The following is a 21,358-nucleotide window of genomic DNA, read 5'->3' as shown; positions in this document are numbered from 1 at the left end:
ATGAAAAATAATTTTATTTTATTTTAATAACCACCATTTCTAGTAAAGATATTATTTGAAGAAGAAAATAACATGATTTTGTTATATTGCATAATGTATAAGTGTTTTTCGTTTTCAATGAAGGACTTTTAATTAGTATAATCGATATATCATAAATAAATATTTTATTTTGTTTGAATTGGTAAGAACAATTTAGATTTAAATATATTTTACATCTTTGCGTATACACAGTTTTTTTTAGTTTTATTTTAATATTTGTAGTCTTGTACTATGTAAAAACCAAAGTTGATAGCAAAAATTACATCTTTTAAATCTATAATGAATAATTTAAATTTTAATAGAGTGTTTTATTAATTATTAATAGTTTTTAACATGGTATTAAGATTATTTAGAAATAAAAGTAAACAAAATATATTGGAGGCAACTTATAAATTCAGAACATAAGCAATTCATATAGTTTCCAGGAAACAAATTTAAATGACAATTTGTTATGGTAATTGCTTACAAAATAAAACAACATTGTACCAACATATTTTACGAATTTGAAAAGGAAAGTTTAAGTAAAATAGAAAATACATATTTTATTATATAAAAACTGCAAAGGTTATCTATTACAACATATTTTATTATATTATGTTTTTATTTTTACATGAAATTAAATGAGTTACATCAATGTTTTATATGTGATTAGAGGTAAGTGAATAATGTAATTAGACTATTACTAGGGTGGTAAAAAGTTATATTTATTAACATAGTGTATGTATTGAGTTATTTCAAAGTGAAATTTTAGGTTCCTCTAGTAATTAGATGAGAACTTGTCCAATTATAAAAGTATGTTCCATTACTATTGGGTTTATGTGAAAAAACAGTTGCAAATTTTTTTATATACTTGCGACTATCTATGCTTGTTGATATTTTTATTTTATTTTTCTTAATTTAAAATGAAATTATTTAAAAAGAAGTCTTTGAAATCTAAACTTAAATAAAAATAATTAATTTTAAAATACAATGCAATTAAAATTGCACACTGAAATATTGATACAAATAAATTATAAATTTTAAGAATATTTTTTAAATAATTTCAATTTTATAAGTCTAAATAAAAAACTTTAAATATATAAAATAGAAAAATTTAAATTATTTTTTCATGATTAATATTCTCTTTCTAATAATTATTTTATCATTTATTTTTTTCTAAAAACAAAATTATCTAACAATGATAAATGAATAATGAAATATTCAGATGAAACATTCTAGTTTATTAATTTTATTATTAATTTTAAGATACTGAAATTAGGATGTTAGATATATATTGAATTAATAAAATCAGTTCATATTATTTATGAAATGTTTTGAATGATTATTTTTTTATATTTATTGATAACATTTAAAGGAGTTGTTTAAAAATTTATAAATTACAATTTTTTTGGAAAAAAAAAATCCTTTTTCTTTGAACGTAATATCTTTATATAATCATGTAAATATTACTGATAATAAATTTATATGTTTGTAAACATTTTATTACTCATTAAGGGATATTTAATAAAGCTACTAGAGTTGTTCGTGGGGGAAATATTTTTTACTCAAAAAATTATGAATAACTCACATTGATTGAGTAACCAATTTTAATGATCTGAACCAAACAAAGACTTATGTGTAAAAACTATCTATGGTGATCGTATTGTCTGAAACTAAAGTTTGTAAATTATACTAAAATTAAAACTAAAATTGGTTAATACTTTCGTCAAACCACTTATATATTTTCTTTTATTACTTTTGTATTTTTGTTTTGTTTTGGGAGACTTTTGATCATGGAAATTAACAACTACTTCCTTAACTTTTCAACTTTTGACTATTTTTTATATAAGAATAGAAACAATTTCTACCTATTTAATTATTATTATTTTTTTAAAGATTGTCTTTATTTTTTGGTATAAATACTTGGTACCCAAACTTTTTTGGAAAGTTCAATTTGGTACCCGAATTTTAGGAATGTTCAATTTGGTACCCAATTTTATAAAGAGATTCAATTTGGTCATCTCCGTTAAGTTGGAGTTAACACCGTGTCCGTACAGGACACGTGTCAAGCTATGAAAATTTTACTTTTCTTTAACTTTTTTTCAAAAAAATTATTTTTTTTTCAAAAAATTTAAAAACTGTCACGTGTCAGTTTATCATCGTGCCACGTGGCAGCTTACAATCATGACATGTGGCAGTGTAATAGTTGTTTTCAATTTAGTGCCCTAATTTAAATTTTTGGTTCAATTTAGTACCCAAATTTTTTAAAATGATCCAATTTCGTCCTTTCCTATTTGAGACCAAATTAGTAGATAAGCTTAATTATAACTTATATAAACATGTTAAAATAATTGTTTTGAATTTATACATCAAATCACTACACCTAAATATTCAAATTATTTTATTTTGTACAAGTGTAAAAAATTTCATGTATAAAAAATTACAAAGGTTAAAATGTAAAAAATAAAATAATTTAAGTATTTAGGTGAAATGATTTGATGTATATATTAGAAAAAGTTATTGTAACATGTATATATTGATTGTAATTAAACTTATTTACTAATTTGGTCTCAAATGGAAGATGACGAAATTGGATGATTTTAAAAAATTGGGTACTAAATTGAACCAAAAATTTAAATTGGGGTACTAAATTGAAAACAACTATTACATTGCCACGTGTCATGATTGTAAGCTGCCACGTGGCACGATGATAAACTGACACGTGGCAGTTTTTAAAATTTTTTGAAAAAAAATTATTTTTTTTGAAAAAAAAATAAAAAATTTCATCGCTTGACACGTGTCCTGTACGGACACGGTGTTAACTCCAACTTAACGGAGATGACCAAATTGAATCTCTTTAAAAAATTGGGGTACTAAATTGAACAAACCAAAAGTTTGGGTACCAAATTGAACTTTCCGAAAAAGTTTGGGTACCAAATGTGTATTTATACCTTTTTTTTCTAAGAAAAATCCTAGTCCTTCACCGTCAAAAATACTATTTTTTTCTTAAGTAGATAAAATCACTCATTACTTACATAAAAGTATGAAAAAAAAATTCATCAAATGTTTATCATTTTCTCCTTTGTTATCTATTTTAGATAAATTATGTTAAGAATCATTATAAATTTTGACATCTCAACTATGATAATGTCTCAAAATCCACCAATTATTTGTCCTCCCATGAAAATTTATTAGAATAAAAAAATTAATATAAAGCATGAGGATCACAGCAAACTCATTTTACACTCAATAAACATAGACAAATTATATACATTATGAAAAATAATCTAAATAAATACATAGAGGCAAAAAACATTAAACCACTTACATTATTTTCCATAAACAAAAGTATAATGATTCCCCTCACGAAAAATATGAAAAATTTTGAATTATATATGCTTACAAAAATGCAACACGTGTCATCTTCCTACAAGATTCCAAGGAATCACTCGTCAATCCAAGAAACCATGATAAACTAAAGTAAAATCGTTCTCCAACCAAAGCCTTCGAAAATCCTCCCTCTAAAGCATAAATGGCTCCCACAAACTTAGCTTAAATATAATTTTGCATCCCTAAAAAAAGCGAAAAAACTACCCACACATTCACCCTGATTTTCTTTAAAAATACCAACAGATGTAATTAAATTATGACAACCCCTGATTACACCATCAATATTCACCTTAAGCTAATTAGGAGACGAAATATTGTATATATAAATGAAACCACCCTACCTCCCTTTTGAATATTGAAAATTTCAACACAAAAAATCAGAGATAGTATTACTCATGTTTGTTAGATTTATTTTCAATCATACACACCAACTCTTTAATTTAAAAAGTAGTAAAAGTAAAAGCAATTGGAATCCGAAATGTACTATGTTTTCTTATTCTCCAAATCATCTAGATAATTGTAGTAATGACAATCACTTTAATTACTTTAACCAAATTCAAAGATAAAAGCTACAAATCCAGAAAAACTTTCTTCAACCATTCCTGTTTGCAAAGTAATAGAAAAGTGAAAGAACAAATGAAAGAAAAATTCAACATTATTCCCACACAAAAAACACACAACATAAAACTGCACCCTTTTTTTGAACACCCAAATTAATAGGTATGTTAAACTTTAAGTTAATTTGTATTAAAAAATAGTACGAAACTTAACTTTGCATATATCATAAAATTGTGTAATTAAAATGACATTTAACCAACTACAGAAAGCTTATGAAGTTCCACAAAATTTTAACCAATGAAAACAATATCTTAGTTTACCAAAGTTACCAAATCGCACAAGTAATAAAATGGAAAGTTCAAGTATCGTTTCCCAAAATACTAGTGCAATAGTTTACAACTCTTGTAATTCAGAACTCAATTAAACAACAAATTTCACAAAAACAAAAACAAAACTCTTCTTGTATTTTTGTCAAACATATGTTATGCAACAATATATGATAAAAGACTTCACTAGAATTGGGTTTCATGATTCAATTCAAAACAAAACACCAAACAATATACTTCTAATTTCTTCACTAGCATTCACACATTTGAAACAAGTTGTAGTGTCTTACTGGCAAGTTTAAACTTGAATAATAAAAACCCTATATCTAGCAATTTCTATTATAAGTTCATATTAATTATCAAGATTTTGTTGTTATGAATGACTAAATATTTCATATCTATGTCTAGCATGTGAAATATATTAGTTCTTCTATCCTAATCAGGTTTACCAAACTATATTTCAATCAGCAGGTACTCTCACATATGCAACCAATCTAGAATATGCAGTTAAAACAAGAATAGAACACAAGAGTGATGAAAAAAAATTATATTTAATAGTAGAATTCAAGAAGAGTTAAGAATACATTACACACAATCCCGTGAATAAGGGAAAGGGAGATAGATAATCTTTAACATTCTGAATACTAAAATAAGAATAAAGATGAATGCCTCCATCCTTTAAAATGTACCTCTACATTTTCTCCTTTTAGGTCAAGTGTCATTCTCCCTAAAAGAATTATTTTTCTCTCTCTACCCCAAAAGGGGTGTTTATTTCCCAAAATGGTTGTTCATTTTCGAATTGGATTGGACATGCAACTTTGTAATTAATTTGTATTAGAGTAACTAACTTTATCAATATCTCATCTTACTAATAACTTTGATAATTAAATTCTATTGATATTTTTCTTAATTTCTTTGATATTCTCACTTATCTGCAAAATATTACATATATAAACCAAATACTTATCTTCTCCAAATTTATTAAATAAAGCCTAAAATATCCAAAAAGATAATAATAAAATATCAATAAAAAATAAAAATAAACAAAAAATAAAATATGATAATGCAATTTATGTCATTCAAGCCATGAAGGGTGTCTTCTTTCAAAAATGTGTTCTTGAACTTAATACTATAAATCACAAACTTATCGAACATATCATCTTAGGTATGGCTAGTCTCATCCAAGTCGATATAGCATACCCAATTCAATTCATTCATATATGTGTTTAGGTATAAACTAGTTTTAATATGATAAGATCCAACTTTTAATTTGAAATTAAATCATGCCTAAAACACCCATATTTTAATAATAACATATCAAGTGATGAGTTTCTAACAAGACATTCAAAAGATTAAATGTGACCTCTCGACATTAAACAAATCAAAATAATGTAAGAATGACTAGAAGTTATGTTAGTTGACAAAAAACGCATCTTAAAGATGTTCTTACATAGTGTCAACACCCAATTATACCAACCATAAGAGTTTACATGTTCAATATGGTGTTGGCAAAATAGCAAAGAAGTAAAATATTTCCTTTATATGATATTTTGAGTGCTCTCACAAAAGGTGTCACCATAAAATCAAGCATGATTCTATAAAGACATTGACACATAAACAAACAACAACATCATGAAGTTACAATAGTCCAATTTAAGATGTCTATAAAATGAAGTGTATCCATGCAAAAATGACAAATGAAACAAACTTATCAATGAGATATAAGTAAACTACGTTAATTATGCAAGCAAGAGAGAATCAAATTTTAAAGTACTTAAAATATTAGTGTGTATGATAGATAATTTAAAGAAAGCTTATTTGTAAAGTGAGACTCTAGAACAAAAAACATTTATTTGTACATCCTCTTGAAATTTATTTTTTCTAAGCTAATAAGTTTCTATTATTTACATAAGAATGATTTTGTGTAGTTATCTTAAAATAATATATTAGTTCTTATATGTAATAATCTTATTTTTCTAAAAAAATGAAAACTATAATTTGAGTCTATATAAATAGTATTGCTCATTACAAGAATAATATAAGGAAAATGAGTTAGAATTATTCACACAAATAAACTTGTTGTCAACAAGTACAACCTGCTACATAATTATAGCATAACCAATAGAATAAGAAAAGAAAAAATATCATGATAATATGTACCTTATTAGGGTCTCACCATTGATTAGATAAAAAACACTCCAAGTGTGTTAATATGTGTGTGTACCAACCGACCCATATTTATTAATATTTATAGACCTTGAAATAAAGGTCCAAACAAGTGAATGATTCGAGTATAAGATTCATATAGTTAACCACCATGAAATAAGGAAAAGAAAATATTCAATAGATATAATATATTGTATAATAAAAGCTGAATCCATTTCGAAATAACAAAACAATCAATAATATGTATTATTATTCATAAGCCTAAAAGTACTAGAAATATATGTCATCAAAAGGATTATAATTATCACAAAACCTCTTACTAAGGTGAGCGTAGGAGAGTTTTGGCAGGTGGATTTTCCTCTTGTGCTGATCACACATCAGAGTTCAAGTCAATGCACGCTCGGAGACTGCTTTCCCAAACTCTTCTAAATGTTAGTTCTATGTTAATCTTCGTTTTTAAAGTGTTTTAGAAACATGATTAATATTTTTTATTGAAAATGCTATAGAGTGTGAAAGAAATAAAATGAAGAAAACTACATTTGACGATATGTTCGTCACACCAAAAAGAAAATAAGAAACTACATTTGACGAGATGTTTGTCAAGATAAAACAAGAATAGAAATGGAGATGCAGGGGATCGAACCTTGTGCCTCTCGCATGCAAAGCGAGCGCTCTACCATTTGAGCTACATCCCCTTTGAAAGGCATCATTAAAAGTGTAAAAGAGTCTGGCAGGTGGATTTTCTTCTCGTGGTCATTTAGAATTCAATCACACATGAGAGTTCAAGTCAGTGCACACTCGGAGACTACTTGGCCAAACTCTTCTAAATGTTAGTTGTATGTTAATATTCGTTTTTAAAGAGTTTTAGAAACATGATTAATAGTCTTTATTGAAAATGTTATTGAGTGTGAAAGAAAAAACAAAATTAAGAAAACTACATTTGACGATATGTTTGTCAAACCAAAAAGAAAAAAAGAAGCTATATTTGACGAGATGTTTGTTAAGCTAAAACCAAAACACAAATGGAGATGCAGGGGATCGAACCCTGTGCCTCTCGCATGCAAAGCGAGCGCTCTACCATTTGAGCTACATCCCCTTTGGAAGGCATCTTTAAAATCGTTGATTGTTAATTCTGCGGTTTTGAATTTATTGATACTACTCTTAATAAGAATTCGAGGTTGAATATATTCAACACTAGTAAATGATTATTTGTATATGGTAATTCTTTTTTATAACATACGTGTATATAATTAAATTCAAAAGAATTAATGTTTTTTTTTCAAATTAATATACAATCCACTAAAAAATATCATTTATCTTTAAAAATTAGTAATTTAAAAGACTAATATCTTTGTTATATATGAGGAATGTCTTATCCGTAGAAATTGCAACAAAATGCCTTGTTAAGGATAATTATTTTGCCATGATTTTTTTTAAATTTGTAATTTTGAAGTCTCAAAAATGAAAAATGTAATGTGAGACTATAAATAGTATTGTTCATTGCATGAATAATATAAGAAAAGTGAGTTAGAATTGTTCACACACATAAACTTGTTATCAACAACATGCTACATAATTTTAGCTTAACCAATGGAATAAGTAAAGAAAAATTATCATGATAATGCGTACCTTACTAGAGTCTCACCATTAATTACACAGAAAACACTCAAAATGTGTTAATATGGGTGTGTACCAACCGACCCATATTTATTAATATTTGTATACCTTGAAATAAAGGTCCAACAAATGAAGGATTTGATTATAAGATTCACATAGTTAATTAACCACCATGAAATAAGGAAAAGAAAATATTCAATAGATATAGTATATTATATAATAAAAGCAGAATCCATTTCGAAATAACAAAATCATCAATATGTATTATTATTCATAGGCCTAAAAATACTAGAAAAACATGTTATCAAAAGGATTATAATTATCACATAATAAGTTTTACTCACAAATACCCACACAAAACCTCTTACTAAGGTGAGCGTAAGAGAGTCTGGGCAGGTGAATTTTTCTCTCGTGGTCATTTAGAATTCAATCACACATCAGAGTTCAAGTCAATGCACACTCGGAGACTGCTTGGCCAAACTCTTCTAAATGTTAGTTGTATGTTAATCTTCGTTTTAAAGAGTTTTAGAAACATGATTAATAGTTTTCATTGAAAATGCTATTGAGTGTGAAAGAAAAAACAAAATTAAGAAAACTACATTTGATGATATGTTTGTCAAACCAAAAAGAAAAAAAGAAGCTATATTTGACGAGATGTTTGTTAAGCTAAAACCAAAACACAAATGGAGATGCAGGGGATCAAACCCTGTGCCTCTCGCATGCAAAGCGAGCGCTCTACCATTTGAGCTACATCCCCTTTGGAAGGCATCTTTAAAATCGTTGATTGTTGATTCTACAGTTTTGAATTTATTGATACTACTCTTAACAAGAATTCAAAGTTGAATATGTGCAACACTAGTAAATGATTATTTGTATATGGTAATTCTTTTTTTTATAACATACGTGTATATAATTAAATTCAAAATATTTTTTTTTTCAAATTAATATACAATCCACTAGAAAAATATCATTTATCTTTAAAATTTAGTAATTTGAAAGACTAATATCTTTGTTATATATGAGGAATGTCTAATCCATAAAAATTACATCAAAAGGGATTGTTAAGAATAATTAGTGTGTCATGTTTTTGTTTTTGTTTTTAATCGGTAATGATGAATTCTCAAAAATGAAAATGGTAATATGAGTGTATAGTATTGCTGATTGCATGCATAATATAACAAAAGTGAGCATGCTACATAATTGTAGCAAACTAATTGAATAAGAAAATAAAAAAAGACCACAATAATAGGTAACTTACGAGTGTCTCACATTATATATGTTACATGGTTTAGTTTTATCTCATATTTTATAATACTATATCAAACAATATTTAACTTTCTTTTCTTACTTAATAGGTATTTTATGAGCTCTTGTTCCTCTATTATAACAAATTTTCCTCTTCTTTTTTTAATTTCTTTGTTATTTCCTCTTTATTTTTATTTGGAGAACAAAACTTTGGTCAAAATCATGAAATCATTCTCTTGCATTATAAATGTTAAGTAATGTTGCCAACAATAACGACCCTTTCTTAGAATATCTCATGCGGGAAGTTTTGCAGCAAAGGTTTCTCCGTTTTTTAGGTAAATGCTTTGGTCATTGAATTTGTTGGCAATTGCAAATTGATCACACTTTTGTCATGCTTCCTTTCTCACACATTCCCTGCTTTGTGTGCTCACCAAGGCAATGAGTAACTTCTTTATGAACCGATTATTGAGGTTGTCTTTTCAATTTTCACCGTCGTTAAATGGTGCACTATTTTAACTATTTTGATGATTTAGTATTAATGGAATATTGATTATAAATTATATGAAAACTGAAAGTTTAAGGATAAAATAAGGTCACAAAACTTGAAAATAATAATAAAATTAATTCAAATTGATTTTGACAAAATTGAAAAAGTGATAAACGTGTGCATAAGTTATTGCTATGTTCAGATCCTAGCAATGGAGGGTGGCCAAGTGTCACAATTTGAACTGACAAAAGCAGATAACCACAAATTCTTCTCATCATACTTTCTTATACTACACTTTATCGCTTATAAAAAAAATGTTATGCATAGGAAAAAAAATTAAATTAGTTTTTTGGTATTTATTTTATAAGTTTTATAATTTAAATAATAAATACTAACTGGTTTATTAACATTAGATTAATTTAAAACATAATTTTTTTTCCTATGAAAATTTTAAATACATATTTTTACATATTTTAATATATTTTTGTATGAATTTTAATAAAAAGTCATTGATTAACAACTTAATACATATTAAAACTTTTATTTCCATTTCACCTCCTAACAAATATTATTGTGTGAAGTATTTAATAACATCTTTATTAAAATTAAGAAAGAGGTAGATATATTTTAATTGGCTAATAGAAAAATACTATTGACTTGTACTTAGCGTAATATTAAAACATTGTCATCTTAATCTTTATTCATACCGTTAACCTCATATACAAAAGATAAATTTCCATACGATGGGTACATTAAAAATTAAAATAAAACTAATTTCTTAAAAAAAATTACATTTAACATATGATTATTTTTTCTAAAAAAACATGAAATTCCTTCCAAAATAAAAGGTTTTCAATAAATTTTAACTTTAAATAAATATGATTTTTACTATACATGATATCTTAAAACTAAACATGTTTCGCAAGCAAAAAGTTAGCGAAGATATTAGACAGTATTAAAAGAAACCACTAACAGGGCACATGCGATCTATTGAGTTTATCGGTTAATTATCTTAATTCGATAATTACATTTTCATCCTTTAGATCTTCGTCAATATTTTAATAGAAAGAGTCTAAATAAAAAATAAATTAATCATTATCCAAAATTCATTTTTTTTTCATGATTATCATAATTATTACTTGAAAAATAAAAGGGTAGGTAGGAGTATCAGAAAAAGAATTAAAAAGATATTTTAAATCGGAGAAAAGAAGTAACTTTCAAAATATGCTGCAAAGTGGCCCACAGTATATTTATGCATGGATATAACTGCCAATTTATAAAGTCCAATCCTCCCCTTCTGGATAAAGCTAAGTTATATTAAATATTAAAGTGAAAAATAAAAATACACTAAAAAAACACAATTTACCAAAACACCCATTCCTTTCAACCCCACACACAGTTTTTACGGTCCACCTCATTCACACTGGAAAAAAACCCCTACCGTCATTCATGTTGGCAAGGCTAACCTCACCCCTACTCCCCCTCCTCCTCATGTGAACCCAAAATTAGCACCATTATTTTCATAACCCTAAATATCCCATTCCAACAACACAACACCCAAAATAATACTAATAAAAATAATAAAAAAGACAAGAACAAATTACGATAATCACAAAACACATTCAACCCCAACCCTCGATCTTACTATATCACTCTCCAATCTTCGCTCTTCTTCACATCAGGGATTTCAGCGACCTTGCTTTCACAGGTTTCCTCGTTCTCTTCTTCCCGCTATCATCCTCCATCACCACCACCTCTTCTTCGTCATCATCATCCTCCACATAATCAATAATCCCCTCATTCTCCATCTCCGAAACCGACCCACCACCAACCTCACCGCCACCCGCATTATCATCGCCGCCACCACCCGGCTCCGCCATCGTCGAATTCTCAGTCCCAACCACATTATTCTTGCTCCCTTCCCCGTTCCTATCGCCTCTCCGTTTCCCCCACGACGGTCCGAATCCAGAATAGTAGTAGAATTCATACGGGTTCGAGCTGGCCGCAGCCGTTCCCGCCGCCTTCTTCCCCGCGCCCCCCCGGGTCTTCACGCGGCGAGTCCCACCTTGCGATTTCTTACTGGTGTAGGAAGCCAGCAGAGACAAAGACAAATGCTGCTCGCAGAATGATTGCCCTTGTCTGGCTTCATTCTTACATGCCCAACCCTTCTCGTCAATCCCTTGGCAAGGGTTCAACACAGTGGCATCCAGCCGCGCCACCACCTTATCATTATCATCATCCTCGTCAACCACCAGACGCGCGTTATCGTTATCATTATCAACACTGTGACGACGACCACGATAACAACGATAATAACGATAATGATAATAATAATAATAATAATAACAACAATGGTTAACACCACCCCGATAATCATATGCATGACCACGATAACAAGGAGGAATAATAAATAAATAATTGGTAAGAAAAATAGAGAATTTGAGTTTGTGTATGAAAAAGAAAACCCTAACCGAGTGGGGATTACATGCGTACCTTTGAACGGCGGCGAAGGAATGGGCATTGTTGTTTGGCGCGGTGGCGTGGTCGAACTGGAGAGAATGAAGAAAGGGGAATGGTGAGAAAGGAGGGAGAGATAGAGATAGAGATAGAGATAAACCTAATTGGGAGTTAGAAGCGAAGAAGAAGAAAAGGAGGAGAATTTAGCGTGTGTGAAGAAAGGGGAACCCTAAGAAATGGAAGAAGAGGAAAACCCTAAACGGGAAATAGATCTAAACGGAGAGGGAAAATGGAGGCAAAGGAATAGAAGGAAGAGATTGGGAGAGGGAGTAACTAACCTGGAAGGAGTCATAGTGAAAGGGGATGACATCCCATGGCGACTGGTTCAGCTGGCACACGTGCGTCTCCACCGGAACGGAACCACCTTCTACACTGCACGACGACGAGAACAGAAGAGGGGAAAGCTTCGCGTTCTTGCGGATCCTCATCACCCAGATTTTCTCTCACCCCGATAGATACCTTTACGATACACACATATATGGATTCTCTGCAATCTCAGAGGAATGGAATGGGCATCGACACTGCTTCTTTCCTTTCTCTTCTCTCACAGATCTCACTCTCTCCCTCACCTCCACGATAATCAGGGTTTTTCCTTCGTCTTGCTTCCCCTTCCATTCATATGTTTCTGTTTCTTTTTCCCTCTGACCATTTTACCCTTAGGTTTTTCCTTTATTTACTCCCCCAAAGGAACCCCTGCCGCTACCCACAACCACGTCACTCTTCGTTGTCCAAACCCTATTTATTTATTTCTTTTTTAGGACTCATCACCTACACACACCCCACAGTTGCACCCCCTGCATCCCCAACCATCCACCCTCAATCAACAAAATGTGGATGGATAATCCCATTAATACATTAATATACGTGTTTGTTCGCAATAGCATTCACATTCACAGCCAAGAAAAAGTGTTTTAATATATTATACAAATTTTCTCGGGAGTTAGAAATGTAGGCGCGTATGTTAGACGCAGGAAATCATAGCCCTGCGTGCGGTAGGAGTGGCCAACAAGACTGGCCCACAGGAAAATTGGCTGGACCATTGTACTTGATAGGGTCCCATTTTAGCCTAAAAGGATGAACGGTTCTGATGATGGAAAGAAAAAAAAAACGAAACTAATAGACTTAAGCTGCATGAAAAAGTTTAAACTTTGGGTATCTGATACCAAAACAAAACACCTTCATCTTCGCAATTGCAACACCACATACGTGGCACCGAAACCTCGACCCTTGCCCACACAATTATAGGACATGTCTTTTATCGCATTTCCCTCCTTCCTATCTCCATTTAACCCATCTTTTTACACTCTTTCTCATTTTTCTTTCTTTTTCCCAAAACATTTAAAACAGTTGGTGAATTTATTCAAAGCTTTCACCTTTTATAGCATGCCTTGGAACTAAAACAAACTAAATAAAATAAATAAATAATTAATTAATTAATTACAGAATAATTATAAAAAAGGACCATTTTTCAGTTGTCTGTCTCTGGAGTAGTATTTATTACACACAAGCTGTGTGATCCGAGCCATTGCAAGTGTATGGCACTATATGTATATATATCTGATCCTTTTTCTGTAAAAATGACTAAACATAAGCACTACTTTGTGGGGCACACGAGATGAAAAGAGTTGCAGCCAATTTGTGCAGCAGGTGTGGGTAAAGACTAAAAAGAGTAATATAATAGAAAGCACACACTTTTTTTAATCTCTTTTTCTGTCTCTCTTTTCTTCCTCAGTCTCCCCCAATAATTAAAAAACAAAAAACAAATTCCATAACTCTAGTTCTTCCAACAAACCCTTCTACGTGTCTGCATCACACACCATCTTACTTCATCATACACATTCTTTTTCTCCATAGCTACAAAATATACCCTTTTAATACCGAATAGTATATTTGGCTTAGTTCATAAAGTGATTTTAACAATCATGACGACAACATTTGGAAAGAGATCGCTGTAACAACAAAAAAATATGCTTTATTTCAGAAACAACAAAGAAATTCCATGATCCAAAATAAAAACATGGCAACTCTTCCACGTAGAAGTTCGTATGTGTGCAACCTTACATATAATTACCTCTCAGAGTTTCATTAGCCCTAATCTTGACCTGATTAAGGTTTTCTGTTCTAAAATAATTAAGAACATATACGATTCACTTGAATTTGTTTGATTTCTGTGTCTGATTATGGTTCTGCATGTCAACACTGAAGATGCAGAGGTGTTGGTTTTTGGTTTATGGAATGGCACAGAGATGTCCCTGTCTGTGTTTTAGTTATCGTTTTTTACTATATATATAACTTCTGGCTTGGTGCTGCCTGGTCTCACTATTTATCCATCTAAAGAAACAGGGTTTCTTCTCTGTTTGTTTTATTTTGACCATAATTTACATGCGCAGAATAGGATATGCTCTTTTACTTTCCCTTCCTATATATTAGGGAAGATTTCCACAATTTCCCAGGTACAATTCTCAATTTTTTGCAATTTTCCTTGTACCGATGATGATGAAAATAATGATGTTCTAGAGAAAACATGAAATCTGTTCACTTCAGCAGTCGGCACTATTTCTAGGATCTCATGAACTTCGTGGCAGCAGATAACATCCACAGAAACACCAACAATTCCATAAATCCGACCTCTGTTGTTTCTGTTTATAGCTGCAGAAAATACTATGCACGAATAGAAAAAACAGAGTTTCACTGAATGTTTGAATTTATGTGGGTGCTGGTTTACTCTACAGATTAAATATGAGTTGAGAAATTGCTGATAGTAAAATGAACACCCAAAGCTAAACACGAAAATTATAGGTAAATAAATATACATTTATAGTTATTCTAAGCTCAGATAATTTCTCTATTTGCTATTGTTTGTATGTATAAGTATTTTTATTTTCTTGTTTCCTCGTTGCAACAGAGATAACACAAATAAACACGTTTTGTGTCTTATCTTATTCAGAAGCAATGATGGACGAGGAAATATGAAGGTTCAAAATAAGCAATTTCAAACCCTAAGTATGGTATATAACCTAAAAACATAAGGAAATAATGTGCTTCAAGTTTAACCCTAAACCTAGATAACCTATATACAAATGCAATGTTCGAAGCAAAACATATATGTTTGAATATGAAGAGATAAACACAATGAATTGAGGGGGATAAAACAAAACATTTTTTTATAAAAGTAAGAGTATTGGGTGTCAGATATAAGAGAGGCTATGGTTGTAAATATATTTCTCACATAAATTGGTGTTTGATGCTTGTATCTGTGAACAATTTGTAGCTTGTTTATACTTTCTGCTTGTGATGTATAACGATGAGTAAAAGGAATACATAATCACAATTTTTCGATAGTTCTTATTACATAAAAGAAATTCATCTGCATTAGCCCAAAACTGCGAGATAAAGTGGGATTTGAAGTGCATTGTTTGAACATATCTTGTAGCAACCAAAATCTGAGGCAAAGAGTTTGTTGTTTTATAAACCCCACTTACCAAATGGATGCAAAAGTAGCAGGGCAATGGCAGAGTCCTCAGTCTTCAACTTGGCTTGCAAAACAACACTGATTTGCTTTGACTGCCAACACATGTGCTCTCTGAGATTATAGTGTTCTTACCCACACACCCTTCTTCTTTATCCTTGTGCTTTCTCAAAGTAGTGTTTGATGAAACCAGCACTTGCTTAACATAAGATTAAAAGATTTGAGTATATGTTGAAAGACTAAACTTTATAACTTTGATTCATAAAAGGTGTAAAACTTTGATCCTGGTGTGTGTAAACACTTGTTCTCAGAACTGACAAGTAATGACTATCTTTGATAATCCTTGTTTGCATGCCTGAGTGTGTCTGATTCAGAGAGGAACTCGTCCTTGTGGCTTGCTATATATCTTACTCTTCTGCCACAACAAGTCAGTGTTTCTCAGAGAAAGTACATCACCATTGTACTGCAATCACAGAATGATTACTGGGATTACTTGTTTATTCACTAAAGTGGAGCTAGCTACCTATCCTGCACCTATTGGTCAAAGAGAGAACCATATAAAATCATATATCACATTCAATGCCTTCAATTCTCAGTGCAGGATGCATAAATTCCACACATCAAACAGATTCTTGTAACTGCCTTCTCAGCTCACTATCACCGTGGGAATATTTAACATCGATTACATACACACAATAATGCACCCTCATATACTGTCTGCAATCTTTCTTTGATTAATACTCATGTTATTGTCTATCATGACTACATTGTTGTTGATTTTTTTTTTTTTCATTCTAGTGGTGAAGATCTTCATGAGAAAGAAGATTCAAGATTCTCTATTAGAATCTATTGTATTAACTAAATATTAAAATATTTTTAATATGTTTTAAATTTTTAAAATCTGTGATCATCCATGTATTTTAAAAAATACAACAACAAAAATTATAAAGAAAAAGTCCAAATTCGAGAAAAAAAAAACAGACTGAATGTCAACATAGAATGTTTATATATATTAGTATGACAGGTATAAGATAATTAATTAAGGGGTTGGCTTTGTTCCTAAATCAATTATCGTGTAAAAAAAATCATTTTTTAGAATACTTATTATAAATTTATATGATATATTATATCTTACTATTTTGATTAGTAAGATTGCAGTTTTAAAATGTATTATGTAAACAATTAGAAGAAAGATATTGCAAGAGAACATTAATTATCTTCGTTTCTTCTTGAAGTTCTGCTACAATATCAGATATCTTGATTTTAGTTTCTAAAATAAATATATTGCAAGTATAGACAAAAGAAATGTATAGTTTACTAAAAACATAAATTATTTCCAAAAAAATTAATTGAAAAGCGTACATTGTTTGATCTGTATATGTTGTTGCATCTATGTTACAAACGAACACTTTATATTTGTAACGTGAGTTTATTTACTATAAATATTTTAAAACAAACACTACATTATTTTGACATAATATATTATATATATTACTAATTTTATCTTTTTTATCAATCATGTGACTTTTTCATTGAAAAAATTCATATTTTATACTTTTTTTTTCTTTCATGTATAATACGTTTGTTTCATGGTAATAATTTATTTTCAATTATATAAATAAATAATGTTCCTTGAGAGGACGTGAGTAATATTTTATTTCTTATCTTTTCAAATTCAGTTTACTATTAAAAAAATATTTATAATTTTAAATATATTTAGTCTGCATTCTTAAATTTTATGTAACTTAAATATGTATATCTATTTTCTTAAAGTTTTATGCTGTTTTAAAACACTTTTGTCAATGTGTCTGTACATACTTACGTGTTGTCACATGTCAAATTTAGTTATGAACCCGAGTTTGGTGCAAAAAAGGAAAAATCTATAAGAAAAATGAAAAACAATATAGTACATGTGAGACACTCGCTTACGGTGCGTGTGGCTTTTGCATAAAACTGAAATTGGGCCACAAAGTCCAAATTTGTGGTCATGTCTTTTGAATCAATAACAGAAAAAGTTTTTTCTTTTCGCTCAACATACAGAAAAAGTTTTCTAATACAATGAGATATTTTTTTAAAATATTTTTATCATGGCTACGATATATATTTCATAATAATAAATTTTATGAAAAATTACATTATTATTTTTTAAGATTTTTAAAAATGGTGTTTACATTAGTTTTTTTTTCTAATTTTAACATGCATACTTATCTCTTTTGTTTTTTTTATAATTAACACTTATTTTCTTTATTTTATTTTATTTAATTATTATTAGTTTGGTTAAATTTTTTAAAAAATGAAGATTAAATTGAAGAATATAGGTATTATGTATTACCATATTAAAAAATAATAATTATACCGTCAACCAATAATAAATTATTCTATAATCAAACATTTTAAATTTTATTATAGTTATTTCAAAGTTGTATATCAGTTGATGATTTCAAATGAACGAGGATACATTTTCAATAACAGTATATTAATGTTTGAATTTAAATAAATAATAAAAAAAAAATATATAAATAAAAAGCAAATAAATTTTGTTATTTATATATTTTCTTTTGTTTAAAAAAGTTGTCCATGTTTTAACGTTTGTATTGGTTTAAAAGAAAAACCATTACAAATGTGAATAAAAAATTTAGTTTACGCGTATCGAAAATAGATTTTGCAATGTTGATATAGAAAACTCTCACTAATATCGGGTGAGAAATAAAAATGATTTACAACAACAATAAAAAAATTCTTAACAATTTAACTAAAAAAAATTTATCAACAATAATTAAGAAAAATATTAATTAATATTAACTAAAAAAGTAACTATTTGAATAATGTTGAAGAGAAAATCCGAAAACAAAATAATTAAATTTAAAAATAGAAAAAAATTATACTTTTACTTTTTTAAGTAAAATTTAATTTTTTATTAACCTAATTACTCTTTTTAAATTTTAAAATTTAAATTGTATTTAAAGAATTTTATCTAACAACATATTTTTTTATCATAAAAACATCTCGTTTTTTTATAAAAATAAATTATCCTCTTTAAATTTCTTATTCAAATATGTTATAATATAATTAAAAATCTTTCATCTTCAAAACCACACTCCTTGTAATGTATTTAATTAATTGGGATAATATTTCTTCATGCAAAATTTTGAACAGAAGGTACTGTATGATGATGCATCTTCCACACAAGAAATAAAATCTTCAAAGATATTCCCTTACTAATAGCTTATCAAATTTAATCTCGAAAAGATGAATTTTAAATTAAAATTAATTTTATATATCAATTGTAAGATAATATTTATACTCATTTATATTATATAATATAAATTCATATTATTTCTAGTTATCACAAGATCTTTAACATCAATTTTCAAAATATATATACCATATTTGAGATTAAACATTAAATGATGATCAGATAGCTGTTTCATTACAAATGACACGATTAACCCTAATTTTATTTTTCCAAAAATAATATTTTTGTAAAAAGAAGTTGGTACTTGAAAAAAAAAAAAACGACAAGACTGATTTTAAGAGGACCACTCTATACCTCTCTCCAATAAATGTATTTACAATCCCATAAAGCAAATTTACTAGTTTCCTGAGAACTCTTGAATCACACAAAATTTAGAAGAAATTTAATGGTAATGAATGTGTTTATTAAAGTGTAGCACAAAACTTTCTCTTATAGCAGCATGGAAAAACCAACAATTCCACCAATCACATGCATTACTCCAACCATTGGACCAAATACATTTTGGTTTCCAATGTACATGTTTTCAATAAACATGTTTTCTATTTATGTCAAAATGAAAACCACTTAATCACATTGACTTTAAGGAATCATATATTTTCAACTTTAAAACTAAATTGAAAGAACCATATAATTGGATCAATATATACATACAAATATAAATTTATATGAATGTGATTTGTATGAATAATTTACATTACTGTTGCTATTATCAAAAGATGTATAGTATTCCAAACTCCTTTCTTTAACTTATAGGTTAAATACTAAATTAGTAATAATTTAATCAAATTAATCTATTAATTAAGATATGAAATACTTCTTATAAACTAATTAAGTAACATGAAATATATTTTGTTACCATTTAAAAATAATATAATTTTTAATGTGATTTTTGGTTAATTTAGAATATGATATAATTATCAAATTCTAATAATGATTTTAAAGAAATATTTAATTATATTTATATGATACTATATTAATATATTGAAGTTTGGAATAATTAACTCCACTAATTAAAATAAAACATTATTTAAGGTATAATTAATGATTATTGATTCAACTGTATTTATGTTGAAATATGAAATAATTAATTTGACTGATTAAAATAATATAAATTTATATAACATTTTTAAAGACAAAAATATTATTATATTTTTGTTTTTTTATTCTTACAATCATTTTCTAAACACAAAATAAACATTATAAAATTTCACAATCTTTATTAAGAAACAATAAAAAAAAAATTCCGACGCTTAAAGAGTATCTCACGGTGAAACTTAAAATATAAAGGTTTGAAAAGTGAAGATTTGAATGTTTGAAATGTACGTTTTTTATTTTTGCAAAAAACAATCTCTATGAAATTTCTAGTATTTTCTAAATCCTTCTGTGATGGAAAGATTATATTTTTTTATGAAATCTTTTTTCCTTTTATGTATTACTTTTTGTCATTCCTTTAAATTATTGTTTTCCTTGTTTGTTTTAAATATGTGTGGATGATAAGATGATAAATTTTTTAATGAATAATAAATTATTAATTACATTTGTATAACATTTATATACATTTTTTTATTGTTATTTAAATAAAGTAAAATTGTATTAATAATTATTGAGATCAAAATTCATTTAATTTAATGTTAGAGTTAACTATATTTTTTTGTGAGAGTAACATAATAATATTTTATTTTTATGATATAGAATCTTATTTTAAATCCAGAATTTTAATTTTATGTCATGAACCAATCTCATAAAACCTAAGTATTAAACATAAATTTAAGGCTTACAAACTCGTAAAACTAAAGTATTTTGGAACTCGTACTTTTATGAAATATAGATTTAATATTTACTGAACCAACCATTTTTTGTTGAGAGGACTTCTCAAATTTATGGTGCTGAGTTCACATCGAAGAATCACATACATAGATCACGACATGACATGTTGTCAATGGAGAATATAGGGTTAATTTTCAAAAGGAGTGAATTTATTTTTAATACGAAGAAATTGTATACGAAATACACGACTTCGTATTGAAGTAATACGAAGTTGTTAATATTATTAGAGATTTTAATCTTAAAAATATTGTAATTTCGATGTAATGCAGTTCTATACACGAAATACAATTTAATTTTATCCATAATCTTTTCAAAAATAGATCAGGTAATATAAGAAAGAAATCACCCCTTTTATAAATTATCCAGAATATAGATATATTGGTATTTTTTATATTTTTTACTTATATATATATATATATATATATATATATATATATATATATATATATATATATAAAATAAATTTGATTATATATGTATTT

General features: G+C 28.0%; 1 protein-coding gene and 3 non-coding genes across 4 annotated transcripts; all 4 read right to left on the bottom strand.

Annotated features, from left to right (window-relative positions):
* Nucleotides 1–7,080: 7,080 nt before the first annotated feature.
* Nucleotides 7,081–7,153, bottom strand: TRNAA-UGC. Its single transcript has one exon. It is a non-coding gene; the product is annotated as a tRNA-Ala (tRNA).
* A 328-nt stretch (nucleotides 7,154–7,481) lies between these two features.
* Nucleotides 7,482–7,554, bottom strand: TRNAA-UGC. Its single transcript has one exon. It is a non-coding gene; the product is annotated as a tRNA-Ala (tRNA).
* A 1,205-nt stretch (nucleotides 7,555–8,759) lies between these two features.
* Nucleotides 8,760–8,832, bottom strand: TRNAA-UGC. Its single transcript has one exon. It is a non-coding gene; the product is annotated as a tRNA-Ala (tRNA).
* A 2,270-nt stretch (nucleotides 8,833–11,102) lies between these two features.
* On the bottom strand, nucleotides 11,103–12,971 carry LOC114166240. Its single transcript, XM_028050945.1, has 3 exons — nucleotides 12,603–12,971; nucleotides 12,301–12,356; nucleotides 11,103–12,090 (listed from the first exon to the last, which is right to left on the bottom strand). Exons 1-3 carry the CDS (start codon nucleotides 12,750–12,752, stop codon nucleotides 11,481–11,483), a joined length of 816 nt encoding a protein of 271 aa, XP_027906746.1. The 5' UTR covers nucleotides 12,753–12,971; the 3' UTR covers nucleotides 11,103–11,480.
* Nucleotides 12,972–21,358: the final 8,387 nt, after the last annotated feature.

This window comes from Vigna unguiculata, chromosome 10, assembly GCF_004118075.2.
Source record: "Vigna unguiculata cultivar IT97K-499-35 chromosome 10, ASM411807v1, whole genome shotgun sequence".
In the NCBI taxonomy this organism is placed as follows: domain Eukaryota; kingdom Viridiplantae; phylum Streptophyta; class Magnoliopsida; order Fabales; family Fabaceae; genus Vigna; species Vigna unguiculata.
The sequence above is the reverse complement of the archived record's forward strand: the minus strand, read 5'-3'. Positions and strand labels throughout refer to the sequence as shown.